This window comes from Squalius cephalus, assembly GCF_949319135.1.
Source record: "Squalius cephalus genome assembly, chromosome: 1".
Taxonomy (NCBI): domain Eukaryota; kingdom Metazoa; phylum Chordata; class Actinopteri; order Cypriniformes; family Leuciscidae; genus Squalius; species Squalius cephalus.
This window is the reverse complement of record NC_137122.1, coordinates 35,598,676-35,617,657: the sequence shown is the minus strand read 5'-3', so window position 1 is coordinate 35,617,657 and position 18,982 is coordinate 35,598,676. Positions and strand designations below refer to the sequence as shown.

Sequence of the window (18,982 nt, the reverse complement as noted above, 5' to 3'; positions counted from 1 at the left end):
TGTCTCTATAACTTACTCGGCCTGTATGGGCTTTGTCTGCCTGGGTCAGTCTCCCAGTTTCCTCTTGGTCCTGCTCATGTTCTGTGTTAGATATGGCCTCCATGGTTTGTATACTGGCACTTCCCATGTCTCCACTTCATTAAATAAAATTGACAGAAAGGTGGATATGTATTCTTCAACAACGGTTTCACTTGCATTTTCAAAACTTGGTTACCTGATGAGTTGCTCCTGGGAGAGGTCAATTGAGAAGTCTGTCATGCTGAGACGAGAGACTGATTTCCTGGTCCCTAAAACAAAGTGAATCTGCATTTTTAACCATGTTAACATGGAAATAGTGTTATATAGTGTTTAGTCATTTGTTAAGCTGCACTCAATCTTTTTTATCTTACCTCTGTGGGTGGCACTTTCCTTGCGTTCGCAAACAGAAAAGGCTTGAACGAAGTCAGCAAAGGCGTTTTGCCTGCTCAAAAGCTCGGCATAAGAGCCCATCTCTGTGATTTCTCCATCAGCCATCACCAGGATCAGGTCAGCCTGGGGCAAGAAGCTCAGCCCGTGGGTCACCAGGATACGAGTCTGTTTTAGGGAGCATTATTAAATAAGCTAGTTAGTTCGTTTATTTTAAGCCTTTTCATGTCTGTTGCAGGGTTGGACAAAATTCAGAATTGAAGAACGTTCCCTTTTCATTTAAGAGTTGGAATTCAAGTTAAATTGTCCACATCCACATAAAGTTTAATTGGAATGACAGGACGAGAAATTGGCTAAACTACAATTCAAAGAAATTCAGGACAGGTAATCCTATCTGTCTGTCTAGCATGTCAACCTTTAAAGCTTTTTATTTTATTTTATTTTTAATCTAAACTTGCTTTTCTAGTTTAAAATCACACTTTGCATTTTGAATTTCAGTTTATTTTAATTCTACTTGCATTCAAATTGCGATTCACCATATTTTCCTACTTTAATTTAGAATGTAGCATTTCACATATTAGTTTTTAGGGTCACATATTTTGTTACTCATCTTACTCATATTATTTTAATTTTACCTTATTTTTAAGAACTCCATTAGGTCCAATGACCTTTTTGAAGATGTGCTGACCCACATGTGCATCCACAGCTGACAAGGGATCATCCATCAGATAGATATCAGCCTTCTTGTAGACTGCGCGTGCCAGACTCACTCTCTGTTTCTGACCTCCTGACAGATTCAGCCCCTGTGAACATTGTAGAAATGTAGTGGGAGTTTTACTCTGCTGGTATCCCTGCATATTTGAAATTTAAAATAAATGTGATTTATTTTTTATAGCTTTACACTTTATTCTATCATGTCTGGTTCAGACACGGTGTAACAGTCATTCTCAATCTATGTTTACCTTCTCTCCAATCTCTGTCGAGTCTCCTCCGGGTAGGATCTCCAGGTCTGGTAAGAGAGCACAGGCCTCCACCACTTTCTGGTACCAGCTGTCTTTCCTTTCATGTCCAAACAAAATGTTGCCTTTCAGAGTGTCGTTCTGGATCCATGCTTGCTGAGGCACGTAAGCCACAGAGCCCTGAAAGAAAGAGCTACTAATATTATATGTGGAATATGTGAATGATGCCAATATATTTTTAATAATGTTCCTGAATGATTTACTGTAACTGTGACGTGGCCACTTTTCTTTTCCATCTCTCCCAACATCGCAGACAGAAGAGAGGATTTTCCACTGCCCACATGACCTACCACAGCCACCAGTGAACCACGTGGCACTTTGACATTGATCCTGCAGAAATGAATCGTTGCCAGATTATTGTCTTCATATGCTTAGAAATGGTGGATCTACAAATATATATTCAAAGTCACCTACCTCCTGAGACATGGTGTACTATCTTTAGACCAGCTGAAAGTGCCGTTATCAATAACAACACCATCGACATCTGACAAAAGAAGGAAATGAATAGGTGAGCTCATGTTCCAAACCTGTATGACTTTCTCTACTCTGCAGAATATTTGAATACATTTGGAAGATTTTTCCATGCTCTTTTCAGTGCAGTTGCAGTGAATGAGAGTTTTCAAGCTTCAAAATACAAAGATACCATAATAAAAGCGTTCTATACAACTCTTGCACAATCACATTATATTTAAAATATTTTGAAGACATTTGAGTTTCATGGACTGCTTGAAGTCTATGAAACTTTGTGAGAGGCATAGACTAAAATTATTTTCACTGAAACCATGAAAATTCTAAAAATCCATGTCTTTTTCATGAGAGAAAAAGACAAATCCTTTTGGTTATATGGAAGAAAGAAAGCCATACAAGCCATGAAGGTGAGTAAATTGACAAATTTCATTTTCCACGGTATATTATTGGCTTGTCTTCAATATTCAGATAAAGTAGAGAGAAAGACACAAGCATTCTCACAAAAACTTCTCTTTGACCTTTGATATAAAAAAAAGTTGCATTTTAAAATGTGTCTTTAACACACAAAAATGTGGAAAAAGTAATATAAATATAATTACAGCTCCAAAGCTGAAAATCCCCTTCCAGTGACCACTGCATGAAATCATCATACGCATTTCAGCCACTACCAACACCCACCTCCTAGCCGCACAATTTCCTTGTAGTGTTTGCTGAATTACAGCATTTAAATGAATGTTTCTGACTGACTGACTGCCTGCACAAATGGCCATGTCTTGTATTAGAACTGCAAAAATATTCTTCAAGGTGGGTCTTTTTGGCAGATCAGTAACTCATTATTTTTGTTTTTTGAATGTCGGGTTTTGTTATGGCTTCCTGCATTAGCATTCCACCATCACATTGATAGGGAAAAATCTCTTTACTGCTCAACATGTATAACAATGTTGGTCATCTAAGGCATATAAAGCATTTTATAAGCTTCAGGAAAGTTTGAAAACAATGACAAGCTAATGCACTCACCAGGATTGTAGGGAGCTCTCTCCACACTATCTGGTTTCAGCTCGTCTTGACAGAGAAACTTTCCGAGACGTTTGAGAGAAACCACAGCCTTAGAAACAAGAAGAAACAAAGATAACTTCTTTTTGATAATTGACTTGAAAATACACAAATATATAAATACATAAGCGTTCAAAAATTGGAATTGCAGTAATGCTGCTCACCTGCATGGTGGTGCTCATTGCGAAGGGCAGTTGACTGAGTGGAGCTTTGAGAATATTGATGAGAGCCATGGACACAAAGACCTTCTGAGCATCCAGAACATGCCTATCATCTATCAACACGTACACTCCAAACATGGCAAATGCAATCTGAAGGCAAAGTGGTGTACAAGGTTACAATTTTTCAGTTGTTATAGGACTATATGAATTTGTTAAGATGATGAAATCATCCAGGAATTATGAAATGTACCAAGAAAGTTGAGGAGTTGAAGGAGGCGATCGATATTGAGTAAAGGATCTGAGACTTCTTCAAAGCATTTAGCTCTTTTTCCCTGTAGCCAAGAACACGTTCTCTGAAAGCATTCTCCCAGGCATAAAACTTCAGGATCTTTATTCCGCTCAAAATCTCATTCATAAGCTTAATGCGGCCGTCCATGTACTTCATCTGGACCTCCTGAGAGCAGAAAACAGGTTAAAACGCGTGTGAATTGAGAATCATGCAAGCAAAGTTGTTTACAAAACCAGAAAGAAACCAATATGGGCAAGTTTCAATTCTTTAGATGTTTCAGTCAAAGCTAATAAAGACATTTCAGTTTTACAACAAATACTGTGGTTTTTATGGACAGAACTGGACTGACTGGCCTCATGCTCATGTTTTAAATTATCAGAAGACATGAAGTTCCTGGGATGACACTGTGTACCGACACGACCTCGCCGCTGCCCGAATATTATGGAAATGTTATTTGACTCCATGGAAAAACATGGATGATACCTGGAGCTTGCTTCTCATTTTGGCAATTAACCCATTTAAAGGGAAGATGAGAATCACAGTGGCGATGCCAGCCAACGCAGATGGGCCGAGATGCTGTACAGAGATGAGACATTGAAATGAATGAATTTGAATTTGAATGAATGAATCTGCACTCTTAGAAAAACTGTGCAAATATTTTAGGACATCTTTATACCTTATTTATCCCCAAAACATTAGTAGTAGCTTACATATGAACACATCTCTTCGTAGAAGCATCACTTCTCACCTGCCAGAGGAAGAAAAGGCATAAGGCGATTTCAATCGGGGCCACCCAGACTGCATTGAAGTACACCACGAAATCCATGAGTTTCTGGGTGTCAGCCGAAACCAAGTTCACTATCTCTCCGACTGTACATGTTCTACGGGCTGCGCTGTTGATGACCAGAGACTGTGGAGACAAAAATGAATGTGAGAACCATTATATGCAATCTTTGCATTTCTTAGTAAACAGTTCAAAAACCTACCTTCCTGTACACTAGGCCCATAACTGCAGTTTTAACCCTCATGCCCACCGTGAAGCAGGTATACATGTACTGATGGTTGAACAGGGACTGCAGACAAGACAACAGGAACATCAGAAAGGCAAAGAGGTAACCCTTCCACAAGGGGGCGTCTTCATCCCTCACAAAGCCGAGCAGCAGGCTGAAGAACAAGAAACAGACATTGTTATGATTTACTGACAACCAAACAGTAGCACACCATTTTTGCTAGTTAAGTTAAATTTAATTTCATTTTGTCTTTATTTAACTTGAAATACAGCAAACCCAAGCCAAACCTAAAAAAAACCTGGGACTGAACAAATATGGCTGAGCCAAACAACAACCCCGGGCACATGCATCAACGTTTCTCAGAGTGCACGAACTGTAAAGGCGTGTTTTGATGGCCACAGTTCCTGTGGTTCTGGAGCAGTGAACCCGCCACACTGCTGTTGGCTAGTTATATGCCAGATGAAGTGGCTTAATTTGATGATCCAACTGCAGTTTCTTAGCATTTTTAGGGCTAAAGCTCAGCCACAAACAATATGATGCTGCAGAGAGCAGACTCTCCTTAGCGTTGTGGTGCATGGGACAAAATTAACAGTGTGTGGCTGTACCACAGCAGGATGTGGGGGGTGTTGGGGGGCTGGCTGAGTGTGAACTCAGTATTGAGTTCACACTCAATACTGAGAAAGGGCAACAAGTTCATAGACATTTAAGTTTCCCCTTACAAATTTCTGTTTTTGCTGCACAACAATTTAAAATGACGTGCCAAAGTTCTTGCTCTACATTTTCACATTGGCCTTACATACTGTAGATGTTTTGGTTTTGCGCACAAAGAAATGAATAGCAATGAAAAATATTTTTAAAAGGATACAATTTGATGAGATTCGACATTTGAGCTTGTCTTGTGCAGTAAAGTTTTGTAGTAAAGCAGTCAACACATTCATACTTTTATTCAGCAAGAATGCATTAAATAGAATTTTTATGAATGTCTTTACTGTCACTTTTAATCTATTTCAAATAAATGCTGTTCTTTTGAACTTTCTATCCATCAAGGAATCTTATAAAAATGGTTTCCACAAAAAAACTAAGCAGCACAACTATTTTCAACATTGATAATGATAAGAAATGTTTCCTGAGCATCGAACCATCATATGGTTATGATGCATACAGAAAACTATTTCTGATGGATCATGTGACACTGAAGACTGTAGTTATGATGCTTTGACTTCACAGCTGTAAATTACATTTTAATATATATTGTAATAGAAAACAGTTATTTTAAATTATAATAATATTTTTACAATGTTGCTGTTTTACTGTATTGATCAAATAAATGCAGCCTTGGTGTATGTTTTGCACTATACAGTATCACTGTATATGCCATGACAGAATTACTGCCTCTCTCACCTTAACACTTGTGGTATGGAGAACATGAAAGCATCTTGAATGACCAAACAGAGAGTCCCAGTCAGAAAGTAGGGGCCAAAGTTTTTGGCTAGTGTGCGTAGCAGACAGAAGCCTGAGCTTTGTTCTGTATGGAGTTTTCTGAGCAGCTGCTTCTGCTCGCTCAGCTTATAACCAAGAGCTTGTGATCCGTTCAGAGAGCTCCCTTGCCTGTGTTTGAAGGAGAGAACACAACACTTGTAACCGTACTTTAGTCTCTGGAATGGCATTGCTATAGCATTGTTGCAACAGTAAAAAAGTTGCACTTTGTTACTAATAATACAAATAAATCAGTAGTTATGAGCAGGCAAATTATGGATGTTACATATTTTACTGACTAAATCTCATACGTGTGCACAGTATAAATCATCATCCCAGGATGGAAAACATGCAGTTAAGGAAATAGCAGGTGTCTTACTGTTGCAGTTTGGCGCGTTGCTTGGCCCACTCTTTCTCTAGATCACAAATGATTTTTTCAGATGTATCCTCTTCACGTAGAGGCCAGAGGTCTTCAGCTTTTAAAGGTGAGCGGTAGCCCTTTACCACCAATCTGCGGAGCACAAATATGAGTGTTTCTCTATATCTCAGTGGGTTTTTATTCCCCAGACCTTCACAAGAATGTAATGAGAGACAAAAAGATGACTCTACCTGCCGTACCACCAGAAAAGTATTTTTGAAAGGAAAGAAGCATCCTCAACTGGACATGGATTCTAGTGCAAAAAGCAATATTTCCAGGTATTATTTTTTGACCGTTTTCCAAATAATAGTTTACTCATAAAAATAAAAGGAAATCAACATTGATGACACTCTACCTTTACATATACAGGTTTAAAAGTTGCTGGGCGTTTATCAGCAAAACAGCTGAGGATGAGCTGAGCCAGCTGGAGAGAGAAGAATGTGAAAAATGCCACGAATCTCATCGCATCCGCAGAGAAACCCTGAAACACACATGACTAGATATCAGTAGAATGTAGACAACAGTGTGGAGAACAATACAGTCGGTGCACTGATTTTTAAATTGGAAGCATAAATGTTTCTTTTTTCCATGCTTTTTTGTGTGGTGATTTTAGATAAACTAGTATAAAACATAACATTTCATAATGAAAACTTATATTGAATTTGTTGTGGTAAAAAGTATTTTTAATCAGCTAATAATTCATCTGTAAAATAAGTACCTTTCATGCTAAGTATATATATAATTGCTTATATTAATATATTATAATTATATATACATATTTTGTTTAATGCATGTTTCATTTCTTCATGAAAATTTGATCAAACAATAATTTTTAGATCTTCTGTAGACCTGCCAGGCAGTACTGAACAAAAAAAACCCACTTGATTTCTTAGGACAAATTGAATTATATGACGATACGATGAATTATTAAATAACCCTGCATGTTTTCATTCTCCCCTTCTGTGGAGATGCCATACCCGGCACATAAGTGATGCATGCACATTTGCCAGGGATTTCCCAAGGAGTCATTCGCCACATAACCTGCATGCTTCCTGTGGGACTATAATCCGTATTTCCTCTTCTGCCTGCCCTAGTACCAGGGCTGATCTGAGATCAGCCACCCACTTTGTCTCACCGCAGTGTGCAGAGGCGGGACTGGTGGCTGATGTGGGGAGTGTTCTTTTGGGGATGATGCCTGCTGTTCCCCGCCCTTCCTTTCAAAGACCTCAGCTTATTATAATGACCTAAATGTTCCATCAAACTAGGATTAATGACACAACAAATCTATTTATGAACACTAAATCATGGTATAAAAAATACAGACCACAGAGAGATCTTCATGCCAACAGACTGAGACTCTTCATTCACAACCTCTAATAGTAGAAAGTTATTGGTAATGGTGTTCAGTGAGTATTCAATCGGACACTGGCCTATGAAGCTATCTTGTCATTTTTCTCCTGGTATCCATGCTCTTGTCATATTTGTGCAGCCTATAGGAAAAATTGCACATTTTATTCAAATATTAACTTGTTGAAGATTTTGTTAGCATATTGCGTAGTAGTGTTCACACAATGAAACATGCCAAATTGTGCAGACAGTTTTTGGGCAGGCTATACAAATAAATTATGAACAAGTATTTTTATTTAATTAAAGGGGTGGTTGATTATGATTTAACTTTTTAAACTTTAGTTAGTGTGTAATATTGCTGTTTGAGCATAAACAACATCTGCAAAGTTACAACGCTCAAAGTTCAAAGCAAAGGGAGATATTTGCTTTTAAAGAAATCACTTTTTAAGGACTACAATAAATGGCTGATAGGGACTACACAACATTCCTCTGGGTTAGTGACACCACCAACCCTAAAATTTACATAAACCCTGCCCCAGAACACAATTTATGGATTATCAAGACAGAATATGCTAATCAATGACTAGAAGATAACTACACATAAGCTACATAAATTCATCAACTAACCATTCAGAAACGTCCTGTTGCTTCTACATGTTGTCACTTCTTCTTGAGTCTCTCCATCATTGTCTGAATCCGGTTTGAACATAAAAGGCTAAAAGTTTTTGAAATTTACAGTGCATGTCTGTGTGAGTGCAAGCTGTTGAAGCTCCGCCCCCTGTGCCGGGAGCAGCAGCTCATTTGCATTTAAAGGAACAGACACAAAAAGGTGCGTTTGTGCTCACCCTCAAATATTTACAATTTTAACATAAAAATATCTGTGGGGAATTTTTAGCTAAAACTTCACATACACACTCTGGGGACATCAAAGACTTATTTTACATCTTGTGAAAAGGGCATTATACCACCCCTTTAAAGATAATATTTATGAATTATAAAACACTTTTGCTTATAGAGGAATAATGCTGATGTTTGTGTCATTGTATTACAGTTTTTCGCATTTGTTGTTTGGGACAAAGTTTAACCACCCAGCACTTGATCTATGTGTGTAGACAGTGCATAATACAAGGTTCAAGATTTGTTAGAGAGAAAATATGCTGAGGCCTGGATCTGCTGCTGAAAGTTTTACAGGGGCCACAGAAGGCATCCATTCCCATGGACTTCTGACAGAAATGGTGTCAAATGGCCAAGCTACAAGAGAAAGTGGCAGCGCAGGCCTCTTTAAGAGTATGTAAACACAAGCTTCACTCAAATGGTCACAGTCCAAACTCTGGACACCACAATGCAGGATACTGTGATTATTTGCCTGCCCCACTTTATGCTTAAACAGTTTAGAGAAACTCAAATTGGTTAGGGAACATATCCTCCCACAGCGTGGTATGAGAGGACCAAGCACCAGTTATTTTGCTGTTTCTTTTGGATCTGCTGCTCATTGCCAGAGGGCTCATTTGGGGCACAACAGATCCCACCACAAACCAAGCTTCAGTTCCTATGTAAACGATGTCATCACTGAGCTGTATACGGCTTCATTACTTTTTTTTTTTTACTTCCTTACAGTATGTTTACTTCCTTACTGTACTTAAGTAGCCTAGATTTTACAAGTATCTGTTTTCAAAAGTCAGTATTTTAATTTTGGGAAACTCACTTTTACTACACGTAAAGAGGGAGACCTGATCTGGCTCTGACACACACACACACACACACACACACACACACACACACACACACACACACACACACACACACACTTTCTAATTGCAGGTCTCCCTCTTTACACTACAATACATTCCAAAGCATAATATCTTTGAAAGCGTACATTTCTTATATTTTAAAATCTTGCAGTTTTGGTCCATCAGACTGTTGTAAAGTGGCATATGGGTTGAGCCTGTTTTGTTGCCATACTTTTATCACTTTTGTTGAGGGGGCCCCATGGTGAAACGGACCAAAGAGGACCCCACCCAAATTAACCCCACCCCGGAACGCTATCAGACCGAGGGAGGGCCCCTCTTCCGCTACCTCACACTGGGCCCCGCCCCATGCTTGGAATGGCCCTGCTGGTAGCCACTTAAATAATATATATATATAACAAAATATAGCCCTAAAGATTATACATTCCAAACTCAATATACTGCCTCGGCATGTGAGCTACATATGTATTTCCCCTTCCAGTGTCAAGCTATTTATTGTTAGTCTGTGACAAGATGCAATGACATAATTATGGATCAGCAGACGAGATACAGACAGACCGATGAACACAGTAACAGCATCCGCAGACGTATGCGGCTTCTCCTATCTGTCCCAGAAAAACACCAGCGGCGATTGTGGCTGCTCTCGCCACTGCCTCAGCTTCAGACAAAGAGGGCATTGAGGGAAGTGGAAAGGGAAAACCGACAGGCCTGTCCAGAGAAGAGCACCATCTGTAAGCACTCTGTTTACACACCGCTGTGTTAGGCTCTCAGACACAACACAGTTAAATTTAGAGAGTGAGATTGAGTAACATTCATTTGAAAAACCATTCGAGGGCCCGTGTTACGCATACGTAAAGGGTGAACAACAAAGTTTGTCATGATTCCTGTCTTGTGTTCCCCTTATCTTGTGTGGACTTTTATGTTATTTTCCTGTTCTGTGCCATGCTTTGTGGTCGTTTGTAGTTTTTCTTGTTGATTAGTTCCTGATTGTTCCCAGGTGTGTCTTGTTTTCCAATCTCCCCTTGAGTGTATATATACCCAAGTGTTTCTTTGTCTGGAGTTATTTATCTGGTGTTGTCCTTAGTGGATGTTTCGTGTGAGTTGGTTTCAGTTCTGTTTTACACCGGCTGTGTTTGGATTTACTCTGGTTTTTGCCTGCCCCCTGTTGCCTGGATGTTTTTGTGTTCTTTTTTTAATAAACTGCCATACTGCACTTGGATCCTTGTTTCTGAAACACTCCGCGTTACAAAAGTATAGACATTTTGTATTGCCAGAAATTCCGAGATTAAGGCAACAAGTCAAATTAACTCATTTCTCAAAGCACCATTAATGGCTTTTATATTAGAAACCCTACAAAAAGGGGTCCAAAAGTTTGTGACCACAAGTATAAATGCTTGTATTTTTCCAATTGAATCTGTTTTATTGCTATTATTATTAGTAATACAATTATATTGTCAGCAGCACTCCTAAAATAGTGCAGAATCTTTTTTAGAATCCTAAAACTTTCTGGGGTTTAAATTAGATTTCAAATACTATCAGACATTTGAGCCCCTTAGTACATATTGGGTGAACTCAGGTAAACTGAGATGACAAAATATCTCTCAATTTTTATTTTCACTAAACTAAATTAGAATATGTGCTTATAATATATTTTTATACAGTCGTTTGGTATACTAGGGATATACAAACCTCGTCTATGATGGCTTGTATGTTGGCTCTGAGAGGCACAAGCGAGCAGACGATTGCCAGCGTCCAAAACAGGAAGAGAAAGACAGAGGACCGAAAGCCCCTCAGCCTCTCCAAGTGAATCACCAACACTGCCAGTATCTGAGGACACAGTTTATTTTAGTCAGTGTGCTAGTTGAGGTCAATAGAGAAATCCAACACTCACTAGAAGAAGAGGACTGAATACCATTAGATAGCTTAGACCTGGAGTTTTTGTTGATACATTTTGTATTGATTCTATGCAGGTAAGCATAAACTACTGTGAATGTTTAGTCTGTGTCAGGACTTTAAAATGGAGTTATCCATTTTATCCATCGGGGGAGTCATTTACTACAACCACTGTTGACACTGCTGTCTGCTGTGACCAGAGGTAAAAGAAGCTTATTTATCCTGACCCCTTCAGGAAACTTCTGCCAGACGTCTAGCCACAAAGAGATTTCTTCATTCAAGCTTAAATATAACAGATCATAAAGCTTAACTATCCTCTAAAAGAGTTCATTGAAAAAAGAAATAGAATTCCAAACATATATTTGGACCCTTATATTTCTGAAATCAACATGGTATTTCATAACAGTCCTTAATGGAAAGGGGAGGTTCAGGAGAATGGTAATATTGTGATTTACCATGGTAAGGCTGCGAATTATAGGGCTCAGGAGAAAGACCATGTGATGCTTGATATCTCTGCTCCTTTCCACCAGCAGATAGACCATCTCCAGGAAACCAAAGGAAGCCAGACAGAGACCCAAACCCTACAAGACATGTACACAGACTTGTAAGCATTAACTGCAACGTTGTGGTGTCATGCCCCCAAAAATTGTTATTAACTTGCATTACCGATCACAAGTTTTTAAAAGTCTCTTATGCTCATCTAGGCTGCATTTATTTGTTAAAAAATCAGTAAAACAGTATTATTGTTAATAAAAATAACTTTTCTACTTTAATCTATTTTAAAAGTAATTTATTTCTGTGATGTCAAAGCTGAATTTTCAGCATTATTCAGTCTTCAGTGTTACACGATCCTTCAGAAATCATTCTAATATGAAGATTTGCTGCTCAATAAACATTTCTAATTATCATCAATCTTGAACAGAGTTATGCTGCTTCATAGTTTTTGTAAAACAATCTTTTGTAATATTATAAAGGTCTTTACTTTCAGTTTTGATCAATTTAATGTGTCCTTGAATAAAAAAACTTTCTTGAAAAAAAATAAAAAAATAAAAAAATCTTCTTACCCCGAACTTTTGAAAGGTATGTGCTCTATTAGAATTGATTTACATGTCAACTGGGTCAAAGTGTATGATATGATATGATCTGTTTTATATGATCTTGTTAATAATGTCACTTATTTCCAGTGTTGGGATAACTCATTACAAGTAACTTGAGTTAAGTAATCAGATTACTTTTTCAAGTAACTAAAGTAACTCATTACTTTTAAAATTGTCAACAAAATACCTGAGTTACTTTTTCAAATAAGTAACGCAAGTTACTTTGTTTTCCCATTTAGTGACTGACAGCTCTCTTGTCACTCATGTTGAGACAAATCGAAGTGCAGAGGCGTTGTGTGTAAACATGATGGTTATTGTAGTCGACTAAATGTGAGCATGCATTTACTCATCTCACTTGCACAAAAAAAAGATTCAATATTCCTCAAAATGATTTTTTTGTTTTTATTGGTAAAGTAAGTGTTAAACTTTTTTCTCCTGCATCCTATTAATAGGATGTTATCCAGAACAGCAGCACAGCTAAAAGGTTTGTTTGAACTGCTCCCTCCACTGTACAACTGTGAATTTCCTTCAGCCTGAGGCTTATTATTTCACTTTAGGTGCGAAAGGGTCTTTACATTTGCCCAAAAATATAATTTTTTTGTTTTAAAAAAACAAGCCCTGCCCAGGTGAAAAAAGTAACGCAAAAGTAACGTAACGTTGCTTTTCTAAAAAAGTAACTTAGTAACGCAATTAGTTACTTTGTAAGGGAGTAACGCAATATCGTAATGCATTAGGCTATAGTAACTTTCCCCCAACACTGCTTATTTCTACATTGCCATGCACACAACAATAGCCTGTGGGTTTTTCAGGTGACTGATGCTATATTCAAGTCAGGGTCTTAGAGAGGTGGTAACTAGATTTTAGTCTCGATGACCGGTATGACTCACCGTCTTGGCACAGCAGAGGCTGGATATAGATATGCGTCCATTGTCGTAGAATTTGAGGTACAAGCAGTAGAAAGGGGCACAAACCCAGAGATAGAAACAGGGGAACCACACCAGTATTGTGTGCTGGAAACACTGGGTGAGGTCTGGATGTAGTGTGTACCATGTGACGTTCCAGTCCTGAAAACACAATGTTAAACCATTAGTCCTCTTTAACTTGTTACATGAGTGATTCTATAATTATTAATAACTAGGTGCAGTTTACAACTTATTCGATTTTATTCACTCATAGTGAATTACTTGGTGAACAAAATACAATTCATCAGATTGCTGGATGTTCATTGATGTTCCCCAGTATTTGTTCAGTCCAAATGGCTCTGTGTATTTGTGATTTATATTAGTTGTCTTGCAGTGTTTGCAACAGACAAATTGTGTGAAATTGCAGAGAGGTGAAAGGTAAAGCTCCTGTAATAAATCTTCACTGTTTGCCAAGTGGGTTTATGATGAGTATAGCTGGATTTGTCTTGGTTGTTATAAGTCATGATAGGAAAAAAAACTCTATGAAAGTGCACTGATCCTTTTTGAGGCAGTGACTTGACATGTCGTTCAAATGTCAAATTGAATATTTTTTTCTTTGTTTTAGCCCTAGGAATTGAATAGAACTTTTACGAAATATGTTTAAAATATTATAGTCATATCAGCATAAAAGCTGCTTTATATTACAACACATGAACAGTCAAATACAAATTTTGTAGATACCAACACAACCAGCACTTTTAATCTGCAGCATGTATTATCCTAGTTTTAGTTTCACAGCTTGTTTACCTGTAAAGATAATTAGGACAAAGTGAGGTACTATTCATTTTCCCCTATTCTGATTGTAGAAAACCACCAATTTCCACAAATGTAATGTACAAATAAACAAATTAATTGAAAGATTTCACTGTTGTAGGCAGATATTGTTTCCACTCAGAAGCATTGCAGCAGAACAAAAAGCATGTAGTGTGTACAAATATTGACATTGTAGAACAGTTTGTACAGTTTGTACACATCTGATAGATTGATAGTCTGCAGTGAGTGTTGCTTTCTTTAAACTGCATTATTTAAAGTAAATGCAAAAGTATTTCACAGTTGAAAACAAGCAGGCTTTGATATGTGACAAAAATGCTGTTCTGTGCATTTCGATTACATCAAAGTTGGACAAACTCAGTTTGAAATCATTGCCAACACTTCTCTCTCAAGCTGAATTTCACAGGCTCGTTCTATTCAGACATCAGTAATTCACACAGTATCTCTTCAGTTATTTCTGGCTTTTCTATGTTGGAAAATAGGCTGATGTCCAAACGTAGCTGTAGAGCTGTTATGTTACGTTTTATTTTCTTTCTTTTTTTTCTTCAAACTTTCTCTAGACTAATGAGAACTTGTTTGGCTGTGCCTTATGCTGTGGTTATTCCAGCAATGGCACAGCTCTGATAAATACTGCATGCTGGTTGGAAGGAGTCTTGTGGTATGGCAGTATATAAGAAGTGCACCTTTGGCAAGCCACAATGTAAACCCCATATACACCATGAGAACGGCCATGAGCACCAGGCTCAGCTTTGTTTAAGCTTGTTCGCTCATGTACATACAATTGGCTGATGGAGAAGTTCAACAGATTTCTGAACATATTCACAAGGTGCATTATCTGAACATATTTTCTCAGCCTTATGTTGTTCCCAACCCCATTTTTCCATGAAACACAAAAAGAAGATTTTAGACTGATTAAAGCTTTTACACTTCGAAAAGGATGCAAAACCACCATAAATATTCTAAAGTCATGCAAAAACTTTTTATGAGGAATAGACCAAAATTTAACTTGTTCTTATAATCTCTCCCTCCATTGATCTGTTCACTGTTGCAACCATATTTTTGAGTTATTGAAGGCTGGATCAGATTCATACTGGTTTTGTGAACTGGATGACCTGATTCTATTAAAGTCTGAATCAAAAGTATGATTCATTCACAAATAAAACGTCTTAAAAATTTTTGCTCATGAATGCGCCAAGGAGAGTTGTCAAGATTTTAAGTTTTGGTCTTTATTTCACATCAAGTTTTGCATGATTTCAGGAATGTGGAATATAGCGCAAAAGTCAAATGGACCACTTTTATGATGCTTACTTGGTGTATAATATGATACTCATGATACTCTTGTATGATATGATATCTATTTATTTAGACCAGTATCTATAACCCTGCAAGTGCAATCCAAACACACTCTGCAGGTTCAAGATGAGACACTCTGTTCATTACATTGTTGTTTTGGCCAGGATATATCCTCATCTATGAGGGGGTGTACTGTGGTCTGGGCCCAGGAAGGGAAAGAGATTCTCATTCATGTGGCAGCGCACAGCACTGTCACAGTTTTCCACAGGGAGGTCAATGGACACCGTCTTCTACCCATCCTACATCCTCTAAGACTATGTTTGCACTGGTCTAAACCCAATGACAACCACAGTCTCAGGAAGTGATTCAGAGTGGTGTGTGTACCCTTCCTGCAAGTGTAGGAGTACAGACTGCCAGTCTGCACAAAAAAAAAATGCTTTTTTGTTTAAAATTTTTACCGCTGATGTTTGGATTTATGTAGAGGAAATTTGTAAGGGTGGCTTATAGTTCACAAATCTCAAGTTATTTCTTTTGGAAATGGCCATCAATAAATGTTATTTTGATTGTGCACAAGCACAAGCAGGTCAAACAGTGATGCTGTCAGACATTCTTCAATAGACATGAGCTTATAGCCATGACCTCTTCATCTCATTTCACATGCTTTCCCAGCTAAAAATGTAATGTTCTAAGAATGTTGTTCTTATGTTCCCATTACATTATGAAAACGCTATTTCAAAAAGTTCTGAGAATGTTCACAATGTTGTTTTAGAAACAACTATTTTTTTCTAGGTTATATGAATGTTCTGAATAATGTTCCATTGGGTCAAACAGGATTGCACAAAATGATATTCTAACAACAGTAAAACAAAATAAGCAATAGAACTAATGAAACACTGGACAACTGACATTCAAGGAAAGTCAGTTCATCCGCGGCCATAATTGCAACTCTTATCTACTTGAATGGGGAAATAATCACAAAATCTGTTTTCCAAACTCACGTTTAATAACATATTTCAAGTCAGCAACAAACTCGGACATGAACTGCCACAAAAACATTGTTACTTCATATGCTCAAATAAGATTGAATAAATCATATGTTTCAGGTTGGTCCAGTCAGTGCACATGTGCATTGCCAAGTGTGAGTCTGGACACTAGCTGTTTTTATGGCAAGCTGAGTTTATACCAACTCTTTTATTTATAAGTTATGACTTATTTTGCCAAATTGTGTGTTGTATTTTCTCCCATTCATAGTATTCATAGTGTGCACCTTGGTACAGTATACATATACAGTCTTCTGATTACAGTTTTTCGCAGTTGTTTTGGTGCATTTCTCAGATCAGAAATGAAATTCTCAAAACTACTTGTTCAACCTCCACATCATAGTCACTTGTGCACATCATAAAAGCAGTTTCTCATTCTTTTGAACAAGTTGCGATTGCTTTGGTACATTCATGAAATTGATTATGTACAATTGTCTGCAGTTTCCTACATTATCAGTTGCTAATGCCATGTTGCTCAAAATGTATTAAATAGTTCTCTGTGCAATAGTCTTACCCCTCAAAACATCTAGTCATTAGTTCATCGTATAAGTCATTAATGCAAAATGGTTGATCTAGTAGTCATAAACTGCCAAGCATATTTTCTACACATTTCTATTAGACTTTTTGTAAATGTGCCATGAATTGATTGTGCAGGTTAATCTTGACATTCACTTATGAAGAGAATGTAGATCAATCAATGAGAAACCAGTTCTCTGAAATAGCTCAAGGTTGCATCTCATGAACCTTCTACAGTGCTGCATGCAAAAGCAAAAATACAAATGCAAAATACTTTCCTGTGTTTGCCTTTCTAATGTTGTATTTTCGCCTTTGTGCCCCTATCTCTTTTTCTTTTCTATATCACAATAATATTGGAATGTTTTTTTTTTTGTTTTTTTTTGTCAGACCATAGTAAAAGTTTAACTGTGAATCCTATCCAGTCTCTTTCAATAAATAACTTTTGAAATGGATATATGGCATACAGAAGAAGCGCAGCTTTGTACATTTCAATACAGTAACTGTCATCCAAACTGCTGCCATTGTTTACATACTAACAGAGTGCAGTGTTTCATTGACAACACGCATTTTGACTTTCTTGTTTGAGAACAATGACACAAGGACTTTTCATTCTGATGCCACTGATATTGTTATTGACATAAATACTTACTTTTGAGAGATGAACTAAAGATTTTGAGTAAGTTATAGGCTTTTGCAGGTAATCCAAGGTGTGGTGCTGTTTGTACGAATTGTTTTGAGAATGCACATACTTCTTTGCAAATATTAAGGATGATTTGAGAAATGCACCAAAGCGACTGAGAAAAACTGTAAACTAAACTTGATTCATTAACTGTTGATTCGTTATTATAAAACAACAATGGTCAAACTTTTCCCGTAGTGACTTTGAAAGAACGGTGCACTAATAATTTATTAATAATGTATTAATAAAGCCTGATATAGCGTTAAAAGTTTGGTCTGTTAATGTTACTGCAAGAACGTTTTGTTTGTAAATTTTGGCAGCTTTCTGAGATTGTTCCATTAGCTGGGCTGCAACTCTAGAATTTTAAAATCATCTACAAAATGTGGCGTGTTACTATTGAATGTACATCATTTGGTCCACAATCATTGTGCAATGGTAAATACTGCTTAATGATTAGTGTGTACCATAGAAGGCCCTAATAAATAATTATCATTACATCTGATTTTAAAAGAGCCTTGTATATTCAGTAATCTTTTATTTATTAACCTGAATTTCAACACTGGACATCTGTAAACATTGTTAAAAATATAGTTTAAAGTCCAGTTACATCATGCACTGCACACTTGCTGATACCAGCTGTTTGAATGTAAACACACATTTAAAGCATGTCAAAAAAAAGCTGTAAAAATATTTTCACACATTTAACAAATGTTATGTGTGAGCGAGACAGAATAACCATACAACTGAAGATTAAAGTTTTGCATTCTGTCCTGCAAGAATCTCAGTCAATGAATGAAAAATTCATGACTCACCCCAAATGTCTGTTAAAGTGTCAAAAACAATGATTTTTCCAAGAATAAAGGGGCATAAATAGCAAAAACTGATGACTGGATACAGTTCTTTTTAAGCAACCTTCATATATTTTAACTCTGTTTTAATAGGCTATTGAAGTGAGTGAGTTTATTATTCATCTGAGACTCACCCAGAGAGGGTCCAGGCCACTGAGACTGCAGAGGGTGTCCATCCAGGTTCCTCTCTTCTTCACTTCCTGTAGTAAATCCCTGCTCCCTGGACTCAGCAGTGTCCCACTCTCCTCTCTATGTAGTCTCTGTTGGCAGAGTAGGTGTTTTTGGTAGTAACTGTGCCTGTGTGTGTGCGTGTTTCAGCCCCTTTTTTGTAAGCCAGCCTCCCTTCTCCTGACTTGCGTCTCGTCAAAACTACAGTCTGAGTCCAGGTTTGTGTAACTGTCCTGTTTATGAGTGCTGGCCTGCGAGGTGGGTGGAAGATTTGGACTCTGTAAAACTATCTTCCCTGCTCTCTTTCGTTGCTCTGGCCCA

General features: G+C 37.5%; 1 protein-coding gene across 1 annotated transcript in view; it reads right to left on the bottom strand.

The window, feature by feature from the left end:
• Positions 1–18,982, bottom strand: part of LOC307165507 (multidrug resistance-associated protein 1) — a 23,641-nt gene extending 4,659 nt beyond the window's left edge. The window contains exons 1-21 of the mRNA XM_079883171.1: positions 18,628–18,982; positions 13,272–13,448; positions 11,743–11,868; positions 11,084–11,221; positions 6,655–6,780; positions 6,491–6,552; positions 6,261–6,392; positions 5,807–6,013; positions 4,382–4,559; positions 4,144–4,305; positions 3,879–3,971; positions 3,357–3,560; positions 3,110–3,256; positions 2,910–2,997; positions 1,839–1,908; positions 1,628–1,754; positions 1,368–1,544; positions 1,041–1,208; positions 390–573; positions 215–287; positions 17–134 (exon numbers count right to left, since the gene is read on the bottom strand). Of these exons, the coding sequence (XP_079739297.1) occupies positions 17–134; positions 215–287; positions 390–573; positions 1,041–1,208; positions 1,368–1,544; positions 1,628–1,754; positions 1,839–1,908; positions 2,910–2,997; positions 3,110–3,256; positions 3,357–3,560; positions 3,879–3,971; positions 4,144–4,305; positions 4,382–4,559; positions 5,807–6,013; positions 6,261–6,392; positions 6,491–6,552; positions 6,655–6,780; positions 11,084–11,221; positions 11,743–11,868; positions 13,272–13,448; positions 18,628–18,669 (2,799 nt within the window). The 5' untranslated portion in view covers positions 18,670–18,982. The remainder of the gene's footprint in view (positions 1–16; positions 135–214; positions 288–389; positions 574–1,040; positions 1,209–1,367; positions 1,545–1,627; positions 1,755–1,838; positions 1,909–2,909; positions 2,998–3,109; positions 3,257–3,356; positions 3,561–3,878; positions 3,972–4,143; positions 4,306–4,381; positions 4,560–5,806; positions 6,014–6,260; positions 6,393–6,490; positions 6,553–6,654; positions 6,781–11,083; positions 11,222–11,742; positions 11,869–13,271; positions 13,449–18,627) is intronic.